This window comes from Lissotriton vulgaris, chromosome 3_1 (genome assembly GCF_964263255.1).
Source record: "Lissotriton vulgaris chromosome 3_1, aLisVul1.2, whole genome shotgun sequence".
NCBI lineage: Eukaryota > Metazoa > Chordata > Amphibia > Caudata > Salamandridae > Lissotriton > Lissotriton vulgaris.
Window position 1 is genome coordinate 1884280725 of NC_141689.1, and position 15213 is coordinate 1884295937.

Sequence of the window (15213 nt, forward strand, 5' to 3'; positions counted from 1 at the left end):
CCTGTATCATGAGTGCAGAGGGTACCTGTCATTACCATGGGTCTCATAATGTGGCCCTGGTGCTGTAGCCTCGTGAAAGCGGAATGATTTGTTTTCAAAGTAAATTGTAATTCATTATATTTATATGGCGCTTACTACCCCAGACGAGGCGTTGAAGAGGTTTTTCAATGAGTAGCATGCTACTCCAGAACTCAAAGAGGATTAGTGGTAAATTAGTATAGGGAGATATGAAATTAATTTGAGCTCTGGACATGTGAGTTTGTGTTTTGGATTGAAAAGGTATAGTGGAGAGATAGAAGAGGGAAGGGTTTGCATATATATATAGTGCTTGCTACCCTTGATGAGTGGTTTTTTCGTCGGGTAGTAAGCTACTCTGGTATCCAAACAGGATTAGTGGCGAATTAGAATAGGGAGATAGGAAATTAATTTGAACGATGGACATGTTAGTCTGTTAGTTGGATTAGAAAAGATAGTGGAGGGATAGAAGATGGAAGGGTCTAGAAAGTATTTTTTTTTTAGCTCATAGCCCTAGGAGGAGGTCTGGGATGAGTAAAGGGGAGGTGGAGGGGGTAAGACTTGGAGGTAAGGGTTTAAAAACGCCTTGTTTGCGAGATCTGTTTACTAAAAGAGGTATGAGATGATGCAAGGAGGGGGTAGAGGAGGGAAGAGTCTAGATAGGGTTATTTTGGGGATCAATTAGTAGAATGGTTTTGGGATGAATCAGAGAGAGGAGGTGGAGAATATATTGGGAGATTTATAGGGTGAGGTATAGGGTAGTGTATTGGAGATGCTTAATTAGAAGTAAATTAATAAATATAAAGATACAGACCAGGCTGTGACAATACTTCCAGTGAAAGAGTAGCATATTGTTCAGTTTAGTCCACAGTGTATTTTTAAAGGGTTGCTACATTCTTTCTCAGCTTTGGTATCCAGTACAGATTGTCTTTTTACTTTTCATTCTGGCACATATACTTTTCATTCTATTATAAATTAAGGATTAAAAGTCGAATGGATGAGGAATAGATAATAAAAATAACCGATTCGTTTTGGATATATAGTAATGTTTATCAGTGCTAGTCACCCTACGCCGCCTTTCTAATGGTATGCTTTTTTGCCTTATTTTAGTACACTTCGGCTCTGACCTACGATGCTGTTCAAGTGATGACCGAAGCCTTCCGCAATCTGCGCAACCAACGAATTGAGATAACCAGACGCGGGAATGCTGGAGACTGTCTGGCCAATCCCGCGGTGCCTTGGGGTCATGGAGTAGAGATAGAAAGAGCTTTAAAGCAGGTATCGTCGTCTCCTTGAAAACATAAATCAGGAATTAATTAGAATACTCTCTCAAGATCTGTGACAATGCAAAATTATGCTTTTCCCCGGCAGCAGGTTGCAATGAGGGCCCCAGTGGAGTCCCATATCCCATAGATATCCATAGCCCCTGAGGTTGAATGGTAATCCCCTGAAAAAGGGGGGGGGGTTGGGGATGCACCACAGGGTCTACCCCACGCCTCTGATCAACATATTTTAGTAATGACGTAAGAACCATGATGCCTAGTGCACTGTACACATTATTAAATGATTCAGCTTTTCTAACATAACCTTGCTTTTTCCTATTTCCTCCTGTAGGTTCAGGTTGATGGCCTTTCAGGGAACATAAAATTTGACCAGAATGGGAAACGAATTAACTATTCCATTAACATAATGGAACTGAAAAGCAGTGGTGTTCGAAGAGTAAGTATTTGGATTTCACATTACTTAAGTGACAGATATTTAAGCCTTTGGACATATGTATGGACTGTCAACACCAAAATCATGAAGCACTGTAGCAGTGGCCCGTGGTAAAACTGATGATTTGTGGTGTTAAGTTAACATAAATCCCTATATCGCTTTGATCATGATTTTACTTGAAGGACATGAGGACGGTTATCTTTTGTGACGTTTGCAAGCGCGTATCAGCTTTCTACACCAAGCATCAACTTCACTTGTGCTAGGGGCCAAAACTCCTTTTACAAGGAAGTAGGCCTTGAAACTTTCTCTAAGGGTTTTTTTGACAAGCCTCAGCTTTCCAATTTTATTTGTAATGAAGGTCATTTTCGTCGACAATGTGCGTTTCTTTGTATTTATCTGTCATTTAGGTGACACGTTTCATCTTTGATATTGTAGTTATTTAAATCATGGGAGTCGCCATCCTCAACGTCAATTCTCCAAAATACCAGGGGTAGCGGAAGTGAAATCACGTCTTTTGACCTTCAATTTCACTCACACACATGCTTACACATAAACACACTCACCCGCAAAGATACACACATTTATAAACATTTTGTTTTTACTTACCTAAGCTACCAGGGAAGACCGCATTTCAGCTAATTGTACTCCATGTTTTTATTACACTGATAGTGAGAAATTAAACATTATTCACTATTAGTGTAGTAAAAAAGTAATGAGAGAAAATAAAGAGAGAGGAGATCCATCTGAAGGACGTGCTGCCATTGTGTTCCTTTTGAACATTGGGAGGTTGGGCCCTTGACAAAAACCACAATGGGCCTCTATTAATACTTCAAACAACAAAACAATAGGTGGCTGTGTGATTTGAATTCACTTTACTTTGGAGAAAGGTCACTTCAATCAATAGGTATGGCCTTTGTAATCATTTTCCATTACTGCACAAACTATTCAAATTTGTTATGCATGGAAAATAATATCACCTCTCATCTTATGTATGATTTATTAACATAAATATTTGCACAAAAGGTTCATTTTCTATACCCCTCGCCGAGCACTTCGATCAGCTAATCTCCTTCTGATGGACATGCCTAAATTCAGATATGTGAGATTGGGTGGTCAGTCTATTTCTGTCCAAACAGCCCGAGCCTGGAACACCCTGCCGCTCTCTCTGCGAGCGTCAGCGACACTGATAGAATTTAAGAAAGGATTGAAAACCCACCTTTTTAAACTCAGCATCTAGCTGTTTTTCCTCTCTCTTTGGTTTGGCTCTGTTTTAGCTCACATATCGCGCCAGGATACTCTGTAGTAGCAGAGCGCGTAATAAAATATTTTATACATTTATACATACATAAATACAAAACATAACTTGACATAAATAAGTGGATTCACAAAACATATACAGGTGCATTAACAATACAAATACTTTCTGAACCAGTCAACTAATTGGTATCCAGAGGGATATATTTGCTTAGCTGTCTTGGAAACAGCTGAGGGGTTCCAATACCCTCTAATAGGGTGCTAAAAAAATTGATTCAGAAGAGCCTTAATCTTTAACTATAGTGATGCGATTAGTATGGAATCCCCAATCTTTTGTATAACCAACGTGTTTTCATTATGACCAGGGCTGGTGAAATTGTTCATATCGATTTGCGATTCAGCGTTAGAACCATTCGCCCAGCATGTTGACTGTTTCTTAAAACCATTTCTTAGGAATGTCCCTTCAGAGATATAATAGATTTTATCAACAAAATAGAAGAACAACAATGCTTCATACAAAATCATTGGTTGGTGTAATTTCATGTAGTATCCTTATACACACACTTCTCAAGAAGAAGGATTGGAAGCTATGGAAGTCTTTTCAGATATACATCCTTGACCTCACAGAGTCCCCACTGCATTTATACTCAAGTTAGCTACTCTAGCTCTGAAAAGAAAGTATTTCAGATTTGAAGATGATTTCTTCCTACACATATAAGGGACTGCTATGGGGTGTCCCTTTGTGCCGGAGATCGCTGACCTCTTCATCGTTTTGTTTGAAACGCAATTCATCGATAATAATAACCCACTTTCAAATCAGATTTCGCAATGGTTAAGATATATCTCTGATGTGTGGTGCTTTTGGAAGGGCAATGATGAACAACTCATAGCATTTCATGATTGTCTGAACCATAGAAGTCCTGACATACAATTCAGTATGACAAAAAGCAAATCGTCCCTGACTTTATTGGATGTTGAAGTGATTATGTCTGACAACATACTTCACACAATTCTACACATAAAACCCACAGATAAAAACAAAGCTTTGCATTACAGAAGTTTTCATCCAAGAATCCATGGGACAATGTCCCGTATGGGTAATTTTTACATGTACGCAGGAATTGTATCAAAAAGATGATTATTTCCTTCATGCGCAAATCCTACAAAACAAATTGACAGAACGGGGCTACCCGTGTAAACCTCTGAAACAATCCATGAAATAGGTCTGGTTTACCCACAATAGACTACTTACTAAAAACCAAAGGAACCACTCAATAAATTGGTCTGCGTATCAGCATATTGTCCCTATACTAACAACTTCAAGAAAATAATATGCAAAAATTGGCATCTGATCATGAACTCCGAATGTAGATTTGATCTTCCTTTGTTTGCAATGAAGAAAAATGCAAGTTTTGGGTCCCAAGTTGTGAGAGCAACTTTCAACCAACAAAAGAAAAAAAGCAATCTCTTTTCTAGATGGAACCTAAAGCCGGTACAGGGTCACCACAAATGTGGCAATTGTGTTGCATGCAGCCAGGCAATTGAAGGAAGAACCTTTATAAATGGCAAGATCCAATGGATACATAATGAATTTTTCAACTGGCGGACAAAAAATGCAGTGTATGTAGTGATTTGGAAAAACTAACAAGAAAATAAAACACCACCTTGTCTAACACAAACCATGAATTAGAACAAATACCACTTCTGCACCAATTGTAAATCATTTTAACGAAATGGGACACTGAAAAAGAATTGCAATGGAACGTGCTGCGTTTTACCCAGCTCGATGACAGAGGAGGTGACATTGAAATGAATTTATTAAAGAAAGAAACATATTTAATTCTGAAGTTTAATACAGTCAGCAGAGAGGTTTGAATGAGATGTCTTAACTGAATAAATTATAGAATAAACAATTCTGTAAAGATTTTCCACGCTACGGCTGAATGATACGCTTCATCTACCATAATGCACATGGTCAAAAACGATGTGATTGACTAATTAGGTCTGCCTTTATTTACCAGAGAGAATGAGACTGCCACCAGGGAGAAACACTGGAAGTATAATGGAAGAGTCTGATGTTGAAATCTTCAAAGTAACTTTGCTGTCTTTGTCAGAAACGCTTTCAAAAGAAGAGTCTACAGTCGTGATTGATTTGACCGTGCTGCGACCGCCTCACATTGAAATGAACACAACTGTTCTCCTTTGTCGGGCGGTCCTAATGGGAGTTAAACTTACGCAGCATACTTAATAAAGCGTTTGAGTTTTCTTAGTTTATAACAAGATAATGCCCCCAGCAGTAACAACACATTAATAGAGGTTCCTACCATTTGTGTTTTTCAGTCGTGGGGACATTCTTGTCTTGCTACAAAGTAACTGAATTTTGAACTCTGCAACGGCCACAAGTTACATTCCTGAATATGCCATTCTGTGATGGCTTAAGGTAAAATCTCAATATGGATGCTATGTCGCTAATAGAGAGGTATTAAAAGATAGAAGATAGTTATACACATTTGTTTATATTCACTTTCAGATACAAAATTTACCAGCTCTGGCCCTGAGGAGAACCGTCAACAATCAGCGGTTCGAAACGCATTGGTGATACAAAAGATTGGGGATTCCATACTAATTGCATCAATATGGCTGGAGATTAAGACTATTTTGAATAACAAATGTTAGTACCATATTAGATGGTGTTGGAAGTGGAACCCCTCAACTTATTCCAAGAGGTCTAAGTAAATATATCTCTCTGGATATCAATTATATGACTGGTTGAGCAATTTATTATTATTGTTAATGCACCTGTATATGTTTTGTGAATGCACTTATTTATGTCAAGCTATGTTTTGTATTTATGTTGATGAATCATGCATAAGATGAGAGGTGATATTCTTTTCTATGCATAACAAATTCGAATAATTTGTACAGTAATGGAATATGATTTCAAAGGCCATGCATATTGATTAATGTTGGACTTGGTCTTTTTGGAAGGTTCACCCCTGAACTTTTTGCCTTGAGCTCTGACAAAGTGGTAGTGATTTTAGGCCTCTGCGCACTTTAGCACTGTGGCCCAGAAATTGCTAAGTGACTCAACAGAACCTAAAAGACACCTATCCCAAAACACATTGAGTAAAACAAAGCAAAGCTTTACTTTGATGACACGCGTTATTGACTTCACCTCGCTGCATCTTAAGACACTGCAGGATCTCTGACTGCTCACAGGCTCGCTTAAGCGCAAATCATGTGCATCGACCCCTGATTTGTCTCAGAAATTTGATAATAATTCACCTAACATACACTGGATGAATTCTACTGTGTATGAATACGTTAACCCTATGTGAGTGAAGTTCAGACGCTACATCCAACCTGGATGAGCGATCTCCACATTCGATAGACTACAATATTTCTATACAGATCTGAACTGATTACAGTCCTGAGGATGGTTTCATCAAATAACTGCTAAGAAACCGAAACGTCGACTTTGCACTTCATCCCTTGCTTTGTTTTACTCAATGTGTTTTGGGATAGGTGTCTTTTAGGTTCTGTTGAGTCACTTAGCAATTTATTTTTATGTGTACCCACAGTCCTAAAATCTTATTCGCTTATTCGTCTGTATATGAAGTTGATTTTTCCTAATGAATTATTTGATAAAAACATTTTTTTCGTATACACCCTGTGTCTTTGTTTATATGTTTCATGTTGACAACACAATTTGATCAGTTTTGATTCACTCATTGTAAGGACGATAAATTGGTTCTTCTCATATTAATTTTAAATAACAAAACTTAGATTGAACAAAGTCCCTTGAAGGCATCTTTACCTTTCTACTTTTAGAAGTTGGCATTTCTGTGTACTGTGTGCCTGTCTGCCTGATGTGAATTGCATGTCTGGCTTGTGATTGACAGGAGCTGAGAGGTGTGGGTGGCTCCAGAAGCCAGTGGGAGTCTGCCCAGTGGTGAATAGAGAGATCTGCATGTAGATGGGAGGTAGGAGTTGCAGCTGGCACCTGAATAGGACTGTGCCTTCCCTCCACAATGCCGGCTCCACCCCCTGTGGTGCATCTAATCCCTGAGCCCTCACCTGACAAAGGAGAGAGGAGCTGAGCAAAACAAAGTGCTCCAAAGCTCCCCTAAACCAGTTCTGACTAGTATCCCCCAAGCCCTGTGCTGTGACAAAAAGGGATATACTCATATAAATATAGGGGCTGTGACCCCATGAAAATGTTCAGTGTTCCTGTTCTGTTCCTGACTGAGGGGACTTGCTGCTGCTGGGGCCCAGGAGGGTCCGCCATGGGGGCTGCCTCCCTGCTGGAGGGCCCTGTGTGCTGGCCCCTGGGCCCTACTCTGCCCCTGAACTCATTCATTAGACTTTGGTTGTTCACTTGACTGGAGGGGAGACCTGCTGCTGCTAGGTCCCAGGAGGGACCGCCATGGGGACTGCCTGCCTGCTGTAGGGCCTTTTGTGCTGGCCCCTGGGCCCCGCTATGCCCCTGAACCTCTCCCGGACTTTTGCTCTGGAGCTGTGGCTCCTGAATCTGCAGAGTGCGTTATTTTGTCCTGAGGAGGAGTGCTTCTTTGCCCACTTGCAGCGCTGGGCTGGGATCGTGTTAGGCCCCCGTTATGCCTTAATGGCGGGTGCCCACATTTTAATAATATCGCAGGTGCCCACCCCGCATTCACCTGCTGCTTCGTGGGTGCCCACCCCGCTTTATATCGTTAATCAGGAGGGAGCCTACCCCTCATTGTCCACTTCTGCTTTTATTTTAAAGCAGGAGCCCACCCCGCGTCCCACAGCTGTGGCCAGAGGCTGAGAAGGAAGTCACGCTGTGCGATGCCTGGAGCGGGCGGGACTTCCGCCTCACCAAAGGAAGTCCCGCCCACCCGGAGATGCGAGGAAGAGAAGCGGTGTTGAGGGGGGCTTCTGTATGCCGATGGGAGCCCCGCCGGATGTGCAGAAAAGTCCTGGTTCCCAGGAGGGGGCCCGGGAGAAGAGGAGACCGTGAGGAAGTGAGAATTTTCCCCCCAGTCCCCGAGGAGAGAGCCGGTGAGTTTAGACGGCTGGGGGGGCGGAGACCAGATGGATGCACATGGAGGAGCCCAATGATTGGGGCTCCCCCATACCCGAATAGTGGCAGTGACTTGTGGGGGCACCTTTGTCAAAAAAGCTGCAGTGTGGCCCCATGGGCATGGATGTGCCCGGGGCTCCCCTTCACTTATTTCTTTCTGATGCCCCGCTTGCAGAGGGCAGCTGCACCGAGGGGGCAAGTTCTTTTGGGGGGATATTTGTTTTAGTGCCAGTGTGCCCCAATGTGGGGCCTGATTTGTTTACCAGGGCCCGTGTTCCTACCAGTTTGGCCAGTCCTACAGCTGCCCCAATTGCTAGAGGGCAGCTGCAAGATAGGTATAATTATTTCTAGGGCCCCAAGGTGCCCGTGCATGCATTTTGTTAATCCTCAGATGCACCACACCAGCCCGGGCAGCTGCAACGTTTGGCACAATTGTTCAGAGGGCCTTCCTTAGGTTCTTAGCTGCACAGCAATTAGTGCCAGCTGCACCGTATAGGCTATTCTTTCTTTGGGGGCATGTGTTGAGTTAGGAGTTAGATGCACCCACTGTCCCCATATCTTTCCTAGCTGCCCAGCAAGTAGTTGGCAGCTTCTACATTTAGGTTTGTGCAATGGCGCACCTGGACTTCTGCTGATTAGCAGCGCACCCTGACTTTATGGACACAGGGCATTTGAGCCCCTTTTTGAGATGGCCTGTTGGCCAGGGGGACTGTTGAGTTTATAGGGCGCCAGGCCCTAATGTGATTATGTGGTGCTAGGAAATGTAATGTAAGAACTATGTTTTATGCACCCTGTGTTATACCTCTAAATGAGTTGTTTTGCGTATATTATCGTTAATGCTAGCGAGATTATGTTTCACTGTGTGATTTATGCCCCTAATGTGAGTTATGCTTCGGAGGTTAGGGTCTAATGTGTTTAGACTTATGAGAGGATTGCATAAGGTGTTTAGGCTGGTGAAGTTGGCGCAGAATGTAATTTGTGCCTGATGTGATTCTGTGCATAATATAGTTTATGTTACAGGCTGATGCTAGGTACAGTGATTACCAGTGGTTACTGGTTGTACGTTTATGATATGTTTTGCTTTTACTAAGTTTACTTTGTGTTGGTTCTGAAAGTGGTCTAGTGGGCCCTGTCAGGTGTAAATAATCATTTGTAGATATGACCCAGTGCCAGGTGGCACCATGTATATTATGTGTTTACTATTCTAATGTGTTATGAGAATACAAAGGCTATTTTTGATATAACCTTGTGTGGACTTCCTTTTGTAGTGTGCCTGGGATGTTGTTGCTGTGTGCGTGTGCAAATGCTTTACACATCGCCACCGGGAAAAGCCTGACTGCTCATGCCAAGCTACCAAGGGAGTGAGCAGGAGTTCTCTTTGGTGTGTAACTCCCTTGCCCTGACTAGAGTGGTGGTCTCTGCCTGCCTTTGGCGCGAGCCTAAGCCAACCAGAAATCCCATTTCTAACAATTAACATGACCTCACTCCAAAGTAAAGTGAATTCAAATCACGCAGCCACCTATTGTTTTGTGGTTGAATGCAATTGAGTTCCTAGCACTGATGTTCTTACCTCTGAAGCCAGGGGTCACTTAGACAGTGGCAGGGATTGTAAGGAAGAATCCAGGGGTGGCATCCGAGAACCCTGGTAACCCTTAAAAAACGTCCATGGTAACCAATACACTAATAATTAGTACACATTTAATCAACCTTACAATTATGAAAGGATAGATTCTCCTTTATTTTGCTCTAACTTTTCACCTAAGCTTACGCACAGATCCCAGCAAAGTAGAACTCTCAAATATCTTAATCATGTGTCCTATTTAAAGATTAGCAAATGGTATACTCCATGGTAAACATGACGAATAGCCTGTTTCCTCAACTACAAATGCATTATAGCCTATGACACTTATAATATGATGCACAGGATATGTGTCCCATTCTGATGGTGTATTCCATCTACCAAACTCAAAATACCCCCCTTGACAGTTTCCTTATTTCGATTCTACTAACCCTTCTAGTCAAAACCGTTGTTCCATGAGCGCTTCAATACAAAGAATCTATTCCTCTGTTCACCAGCCCATTTGTGTGGGTTTTACTACATTCCGGTATTTTTCATATTGTGTGCACTGTTGATTTTCGGGGAGTGGTAGTAGCTACACCATCTACACCTGCAGTTTTGTAGGCTTGTTATTCATCTTAAGTGCACTGTCAACTGGATAAATGTCGTAGTAGCAGCTCGGCCTTCTTGGTTAGATTATTAAATGTGTTGTCTTCCCAGACTTGACATTGAGCTCACAACCGGTAATCCTAGGGTGAGCTCAGATTTTCCATGTTGATCTAGTCCTTTCTCCTTTGCAATTCCTATCATGGTCTTGAGTCATTTGACAATGGCCTTGGCCTCCTCCCCTGCATCCTGACTCTTGGAAAAAAGCATGACCCTTCTCTATACCTGAAAGGTCTATCCCCCAGAGTGCCCATGCAAAATATAACAAGAAAAGGCCTATTTGCGATACAGACATTGCAGTTTTGTCTTGTCAAATAGAATAGCAAAGGGTCACACTTGTCACTTTATACCTTACACACCGGTCTTTCCAAACATAAATCTCCATCTTTTATCTACCCAATGTCACACTTCAGTGAAACCCATAGGCTATGATTGATAGTTTGACTTATATGTAGCCACTTCTTCAGAGGCCAAAACTCCATCTCTAGGTGATTCCCTAGACTTTTATAACTGCATTGGTTTTCGCAAGCTATGACTTACTGGGTGCAGCTCCATTGCACTTTGTTGGATCTCATCGCCTCTTTTACGTGCTAGTGGTTTTCTATAAGCTATGTCCTCCACATTGTAACTCAGATACGTCTGAATGGAATACACAGCCATATTGAGCACAGGTGCTGTATCTGCTGCTTGATACATATCAATCAGTCCTGGTTGAACCTAAAACATTTGATAAGTCTGGTGGCTTATAAGATACAGAATGCACCATGATGTGGAACCTTCAGAGCTGTGTGGACCACATAGGCTTGGACATTTCTGTTGCTTTTTAGGAGGTTGGCTTTAAACAGTTTTCACCTCAGTTAATACTGAGTGAATACCACATTGTTCAGAATGCTCCAGTTTTTAAGGAGACTTTATCTTCCAAAGGTTGTGCTTCCATCATCTTGTGAACCCAAAGGCTCTTTTACTTCATATGGTTTTGAGAATTGGGATATTCTATTGGTTGCAGTCCTATCTCTCCACAGTGACTCTTTAAACTCTCATAACTCTTGAGATTTATTTAATGTGTCTTCCACAAGTTATAGCTTCACCACACCTAGTGAATCACTTAGCCTTTTATTTCTTTGTAGATGTTTAGGAAGCTGTGTCCCTTCAGGTAGCATCATCATCACTAGTGGACTAAACAGTCTTTTAGAACAGGTTTTATGAGTTAGGACTTTCACTGGGGTGCATCTTTATTGCTTTGCAGGCTACATACTCTTTGATAATCATAGTGTTTTTAAAAAATGGTGTCTTCTTGGGTTGCACCTTTGCCACTCCTGGATGAACGTGATAGTCTTTCATTACTAACTGCGATCAAATTCCATTGCTCGGTGGACCACATAGGTATTTGTTATTTCAGTGGTTTTTAGGAAGTGTAATCTTGAATGGCTTAATAACCTCAATTCTAGGTGGACAACTTTGCTTCTGATAACTTGCTAGAGCCGACACTCTTCCTCACTGTGCCATCCTTTTAAGTAGCCATCTAACCAGGGCTAAGGCATGCCAAAACAGAGATTGTCTATGTAGTTTGCACTGCCATTTTGACCTGGCAAGATAAACCTCTTGCCAGGCATAGACCATCCCTTTTTATTTATATAGGTCAGACCTACAGTAGGCCCTGAGTAACCCAGAGAGCAGGGGGTAATGTATTTAAGAGTCAGAATATGTACCTTTAAGTTGTACATGCCATGGTAGTGAAAAACTCGTAAATTGATTTTTCACTACTGCATGGCTTATCTCTCCCTTTGGAAAATATTAGGATTAACTTATTACATATTTTAAGTGTAATACCCAATTGTGAAGTTTGGTGACTGTGGACTAAAAATTTTAAATCACAACTTATGGTGAAGTTGGATTTTAAATTGCAGTTCTGAAAATGCCACTTTTAAAACGTTGGCATTGTCTTACTTTACCCATTTTGTGCATTCTGTCCGTCTCTATTCCATCTGAGTTGGGTGGCAGCTCGGCTTTGTGTATACCCTCTAGACAGTCACACACAAAGGGAGCTTAGGTGTGACTTGATGGGCCGTCCTGGTAGATGGGAGGGTGGAGCTGGGCATAGCCTCACACTTACACGTGAACAGGCTGTGTCCTGTCCACATACCAAGGGCCTCATACCCCCCCTGTAGTGAGTCTGGAGCCAGGGCAGGAAGGGGTGACCTCTATGCACTTCAAAGCCTTCTTTGAAGGCTTCCTCACTTTAAAGGCACAACTGGGTATAGTCATGGACCTCTGACACCATGACTTCACTACACTCTGGACCCTTGTCGACTCTGCCAGGAAGAAGAATTGCTGTGCTGCTGAAAGACTGCCACTTTGCTGGACTACTGCTTTGCTGGACTCCTGCCTTGCTGTGCTTCCATCCTGCCTGCTGTTCCCCTGACTGGGTAAGAAGGACTGGACCTGCATCACTTGAACCCAGAGTGACTCCTAAGGCTTGCTGCTTTGCCTTCTGATTGAAGTCTCGAGGACATAAAATACTTCCAACTCAACTGCCCCTGTACCTGATCTTTGCTATCTGTGAGTCTGCTCTGCCAAGTGGTGCTACCCCGGATCTGGACCCTTGAAAGTAAGACCTAAGGTGCTTCTCAAGCATACCCACACATTTTAATTCCAACTGGTGCATTTTCATCATTGTGGGGTAAAGAACCGGTGCATCTTCTCTATTTGCGTGAATCAGAACTGCATATCCTCATCGTTGTGTGTAGTGGGCCCAGTCCATCATCCTCTGAACCAGCGCATCACCCTTAGAGTTGACACATCCTCTGCTACAAAAGCAGAACTGACGCATTGCATTCAGGACTAGAGTATTGTCCTCGGAACTGATGCATGGCTGCCTTTGCATGGAGGAAACCGATGCATCTCCCTCTGTTGCGACATCGGACCCAAATCATCAGCTCGGCTACATCCCTCATCTTCCTTGATGACGCAAACCAGGATCAAGGTACTTTTGTTTAGTGGGACCAAGTGGGCCCCTGTATCTGGAATGTGCCCCATCATGGTCGGCCTGGAATTTTGACTTTGCCCCAGTCCAGCTTGAACAGAAATCTCAAATAGGCTCTTATTGCATCTAAGCGTTATTTTAAAGTTTTTTCTTTGAAAATTCATATGTCAAGTTCTACCTATTGGATTTGTGTTTTTTGGTCCTGTATTAAAAAAAAATATTCTCTATTTTTCTAACCTGGTGTGGAGTCTTTTTGTGGTGTTATCACTGTGTTTTTGTTTGCAGTGTTGCACAAATACTTTACATATTGTCTCTTAAGTTAAGCCTGACTGCTCTGTGCCAAGCTACCAGAGGGTGAGCACAGGATAATTTAGAGTGTGTCCTGACTTACCCTGACTAGGATAGTTGTTCCTACTTAGACAGGCTTGTTTCCCGCTTCTATTGGCCCAGAATAAAGAGAGCCTCAGATGCATTCTACATGTCCTGTGCCACCTGTCAGGTCAGTATGAAAACAGGGAAAAAGCAAAAAGCAAAAAGCTCCTATGATCCCACTACCAGTTGTTAGCAACCCCTTTGAGAGGGTAGGCCTCGTGTAATTGGACCCTTGGATCCCAAGGCAGCCTTAGGCAACAGGTTTATCCTGCTCTTGGTGGACCATCCCACCCACTACCCAGAGGCCATCCGTCTGCAGTAAGTGACTGCACATTGGTAGGTAGAGGTCTGATGGTGATCTTTACCTGTGTTGGGGTTCCCAAGGAGGTAGATTCTGACAGAGGAACTAACTTCAGATCTGCATACATGAAGTCCATGTGGAATGAGTGAAGTGTAACTTACAAGTTTACTACACCCTATCACCCTCAAACCAATGATCTTATAGAGAGATTCAACAAGATCGTGAAGTGCATGATTATAGGCCTCTCTAAGTCCATGAGACATAAGTGGTATGTCCTCTTCCCATGCCTTCTCCTCTCTACAGGGAGGTGCCACAGAAAGGAGTAGGCTTCAGCCCCTTTGATCTCTTCTTTGACCACCCTATCAGGGGACATCTGAGCATTGTGATAGAGGGGTGGACAAAAGCTCCCAAGAACCCCTCCCCAGGAAGTGGTCAGCTATATGCTGGCCCTATGCAACCAGATGCATTGCTTCTGGATGAAGGCCAAAAGCAACCTAGAGGTCTGCCAAGAAGTCATGGAACTCTAGTATGACCAGAAAGCCACTCTGATGGAGTTTAAGCCTGGCCAGAAATTGTGGGTTATGGACCCAGTAGGGCCCAGGGCTCTCCAGGACCGAGGACTGACCCATACCAAGTCAAGAAGTATAAGAGGAAGACCACCTACTTGGTGGATCTCCAGACCCATAGAAACATTCTAAGAATGCTCCATGTAAACAGACATTAGCCTCATTCTGTGAGGTCCTTGGTGTATATGCTCCTAGTGAAAGATGAGGGAGTGGGATAGGAGTGTGAACCTCTCCCTGACCTCTTCTCTGCACAGGAACACCAAAGGTCAGTGGAGGGTGCCAACCTCTCTTCCACCCTGAACCTCGAACAGCAGAGGGATTATTACCAGTTGCTGGGACAGTTTGCCACACTGTTCTCAACCATCCCTGGACTCATACATCTGTGCGTCAATGATGTTGAGACTGGGGACAGCCTCCTGTAAAGAACAACATTGACATGTTGTCAGACAGGGTGAGAGCAAGCATCGATGAGGCAGGTAATCCCTAAGATGGTGGCATTAGGGGTGATTGAGCCCTCCAATAGTCCATGTTTGAGCCCTGTTGTGTTGGAACCCAAGACTGCCCTACAGGGCACCACGCCAGAACTTTGGGTCTGCCTAGACTACAGGGGACTCAACTCAGTCACCAGGACTAATACACAAACTAGCCTCTGCGCAGGATTAGCTGATGACAGGCTGAGCGCTGCCAAATTCCTCAATACCTTTGATTTTACATCAGGAT

At 42.9% G+C, this 15213-nt stretch overlaps 1 protein-coding gene across 6 annotated transcripts in view; it reads left to right on the forward strand.

The window, feature by feature from the left end:
- The window catches only part of GRIA2 (glutamate ionotropic receptor AMPA type subunit 2), a 531232-nt gene that overhangs the window by 435279 nt on the left and 80740 nt on the right, over positions 1-15213 (forward strand). For all 6 annotated transcript variants that reach the window (XM_086962351.1, XM_086962349.1, XM_086962346.1 and 3 more), the window contains exons 7-8: positions 1126-1293; positions 1630-1734. In XM_086962351.1, coding sequence (XP_086818477.1) covers positions 1126-1293; positions 1630-1734 — 273 coding nt within the window. The remainder of the gene's footprint in view (positions 1-1125; positions 1294-1629; positions 1735-15213) is intronic.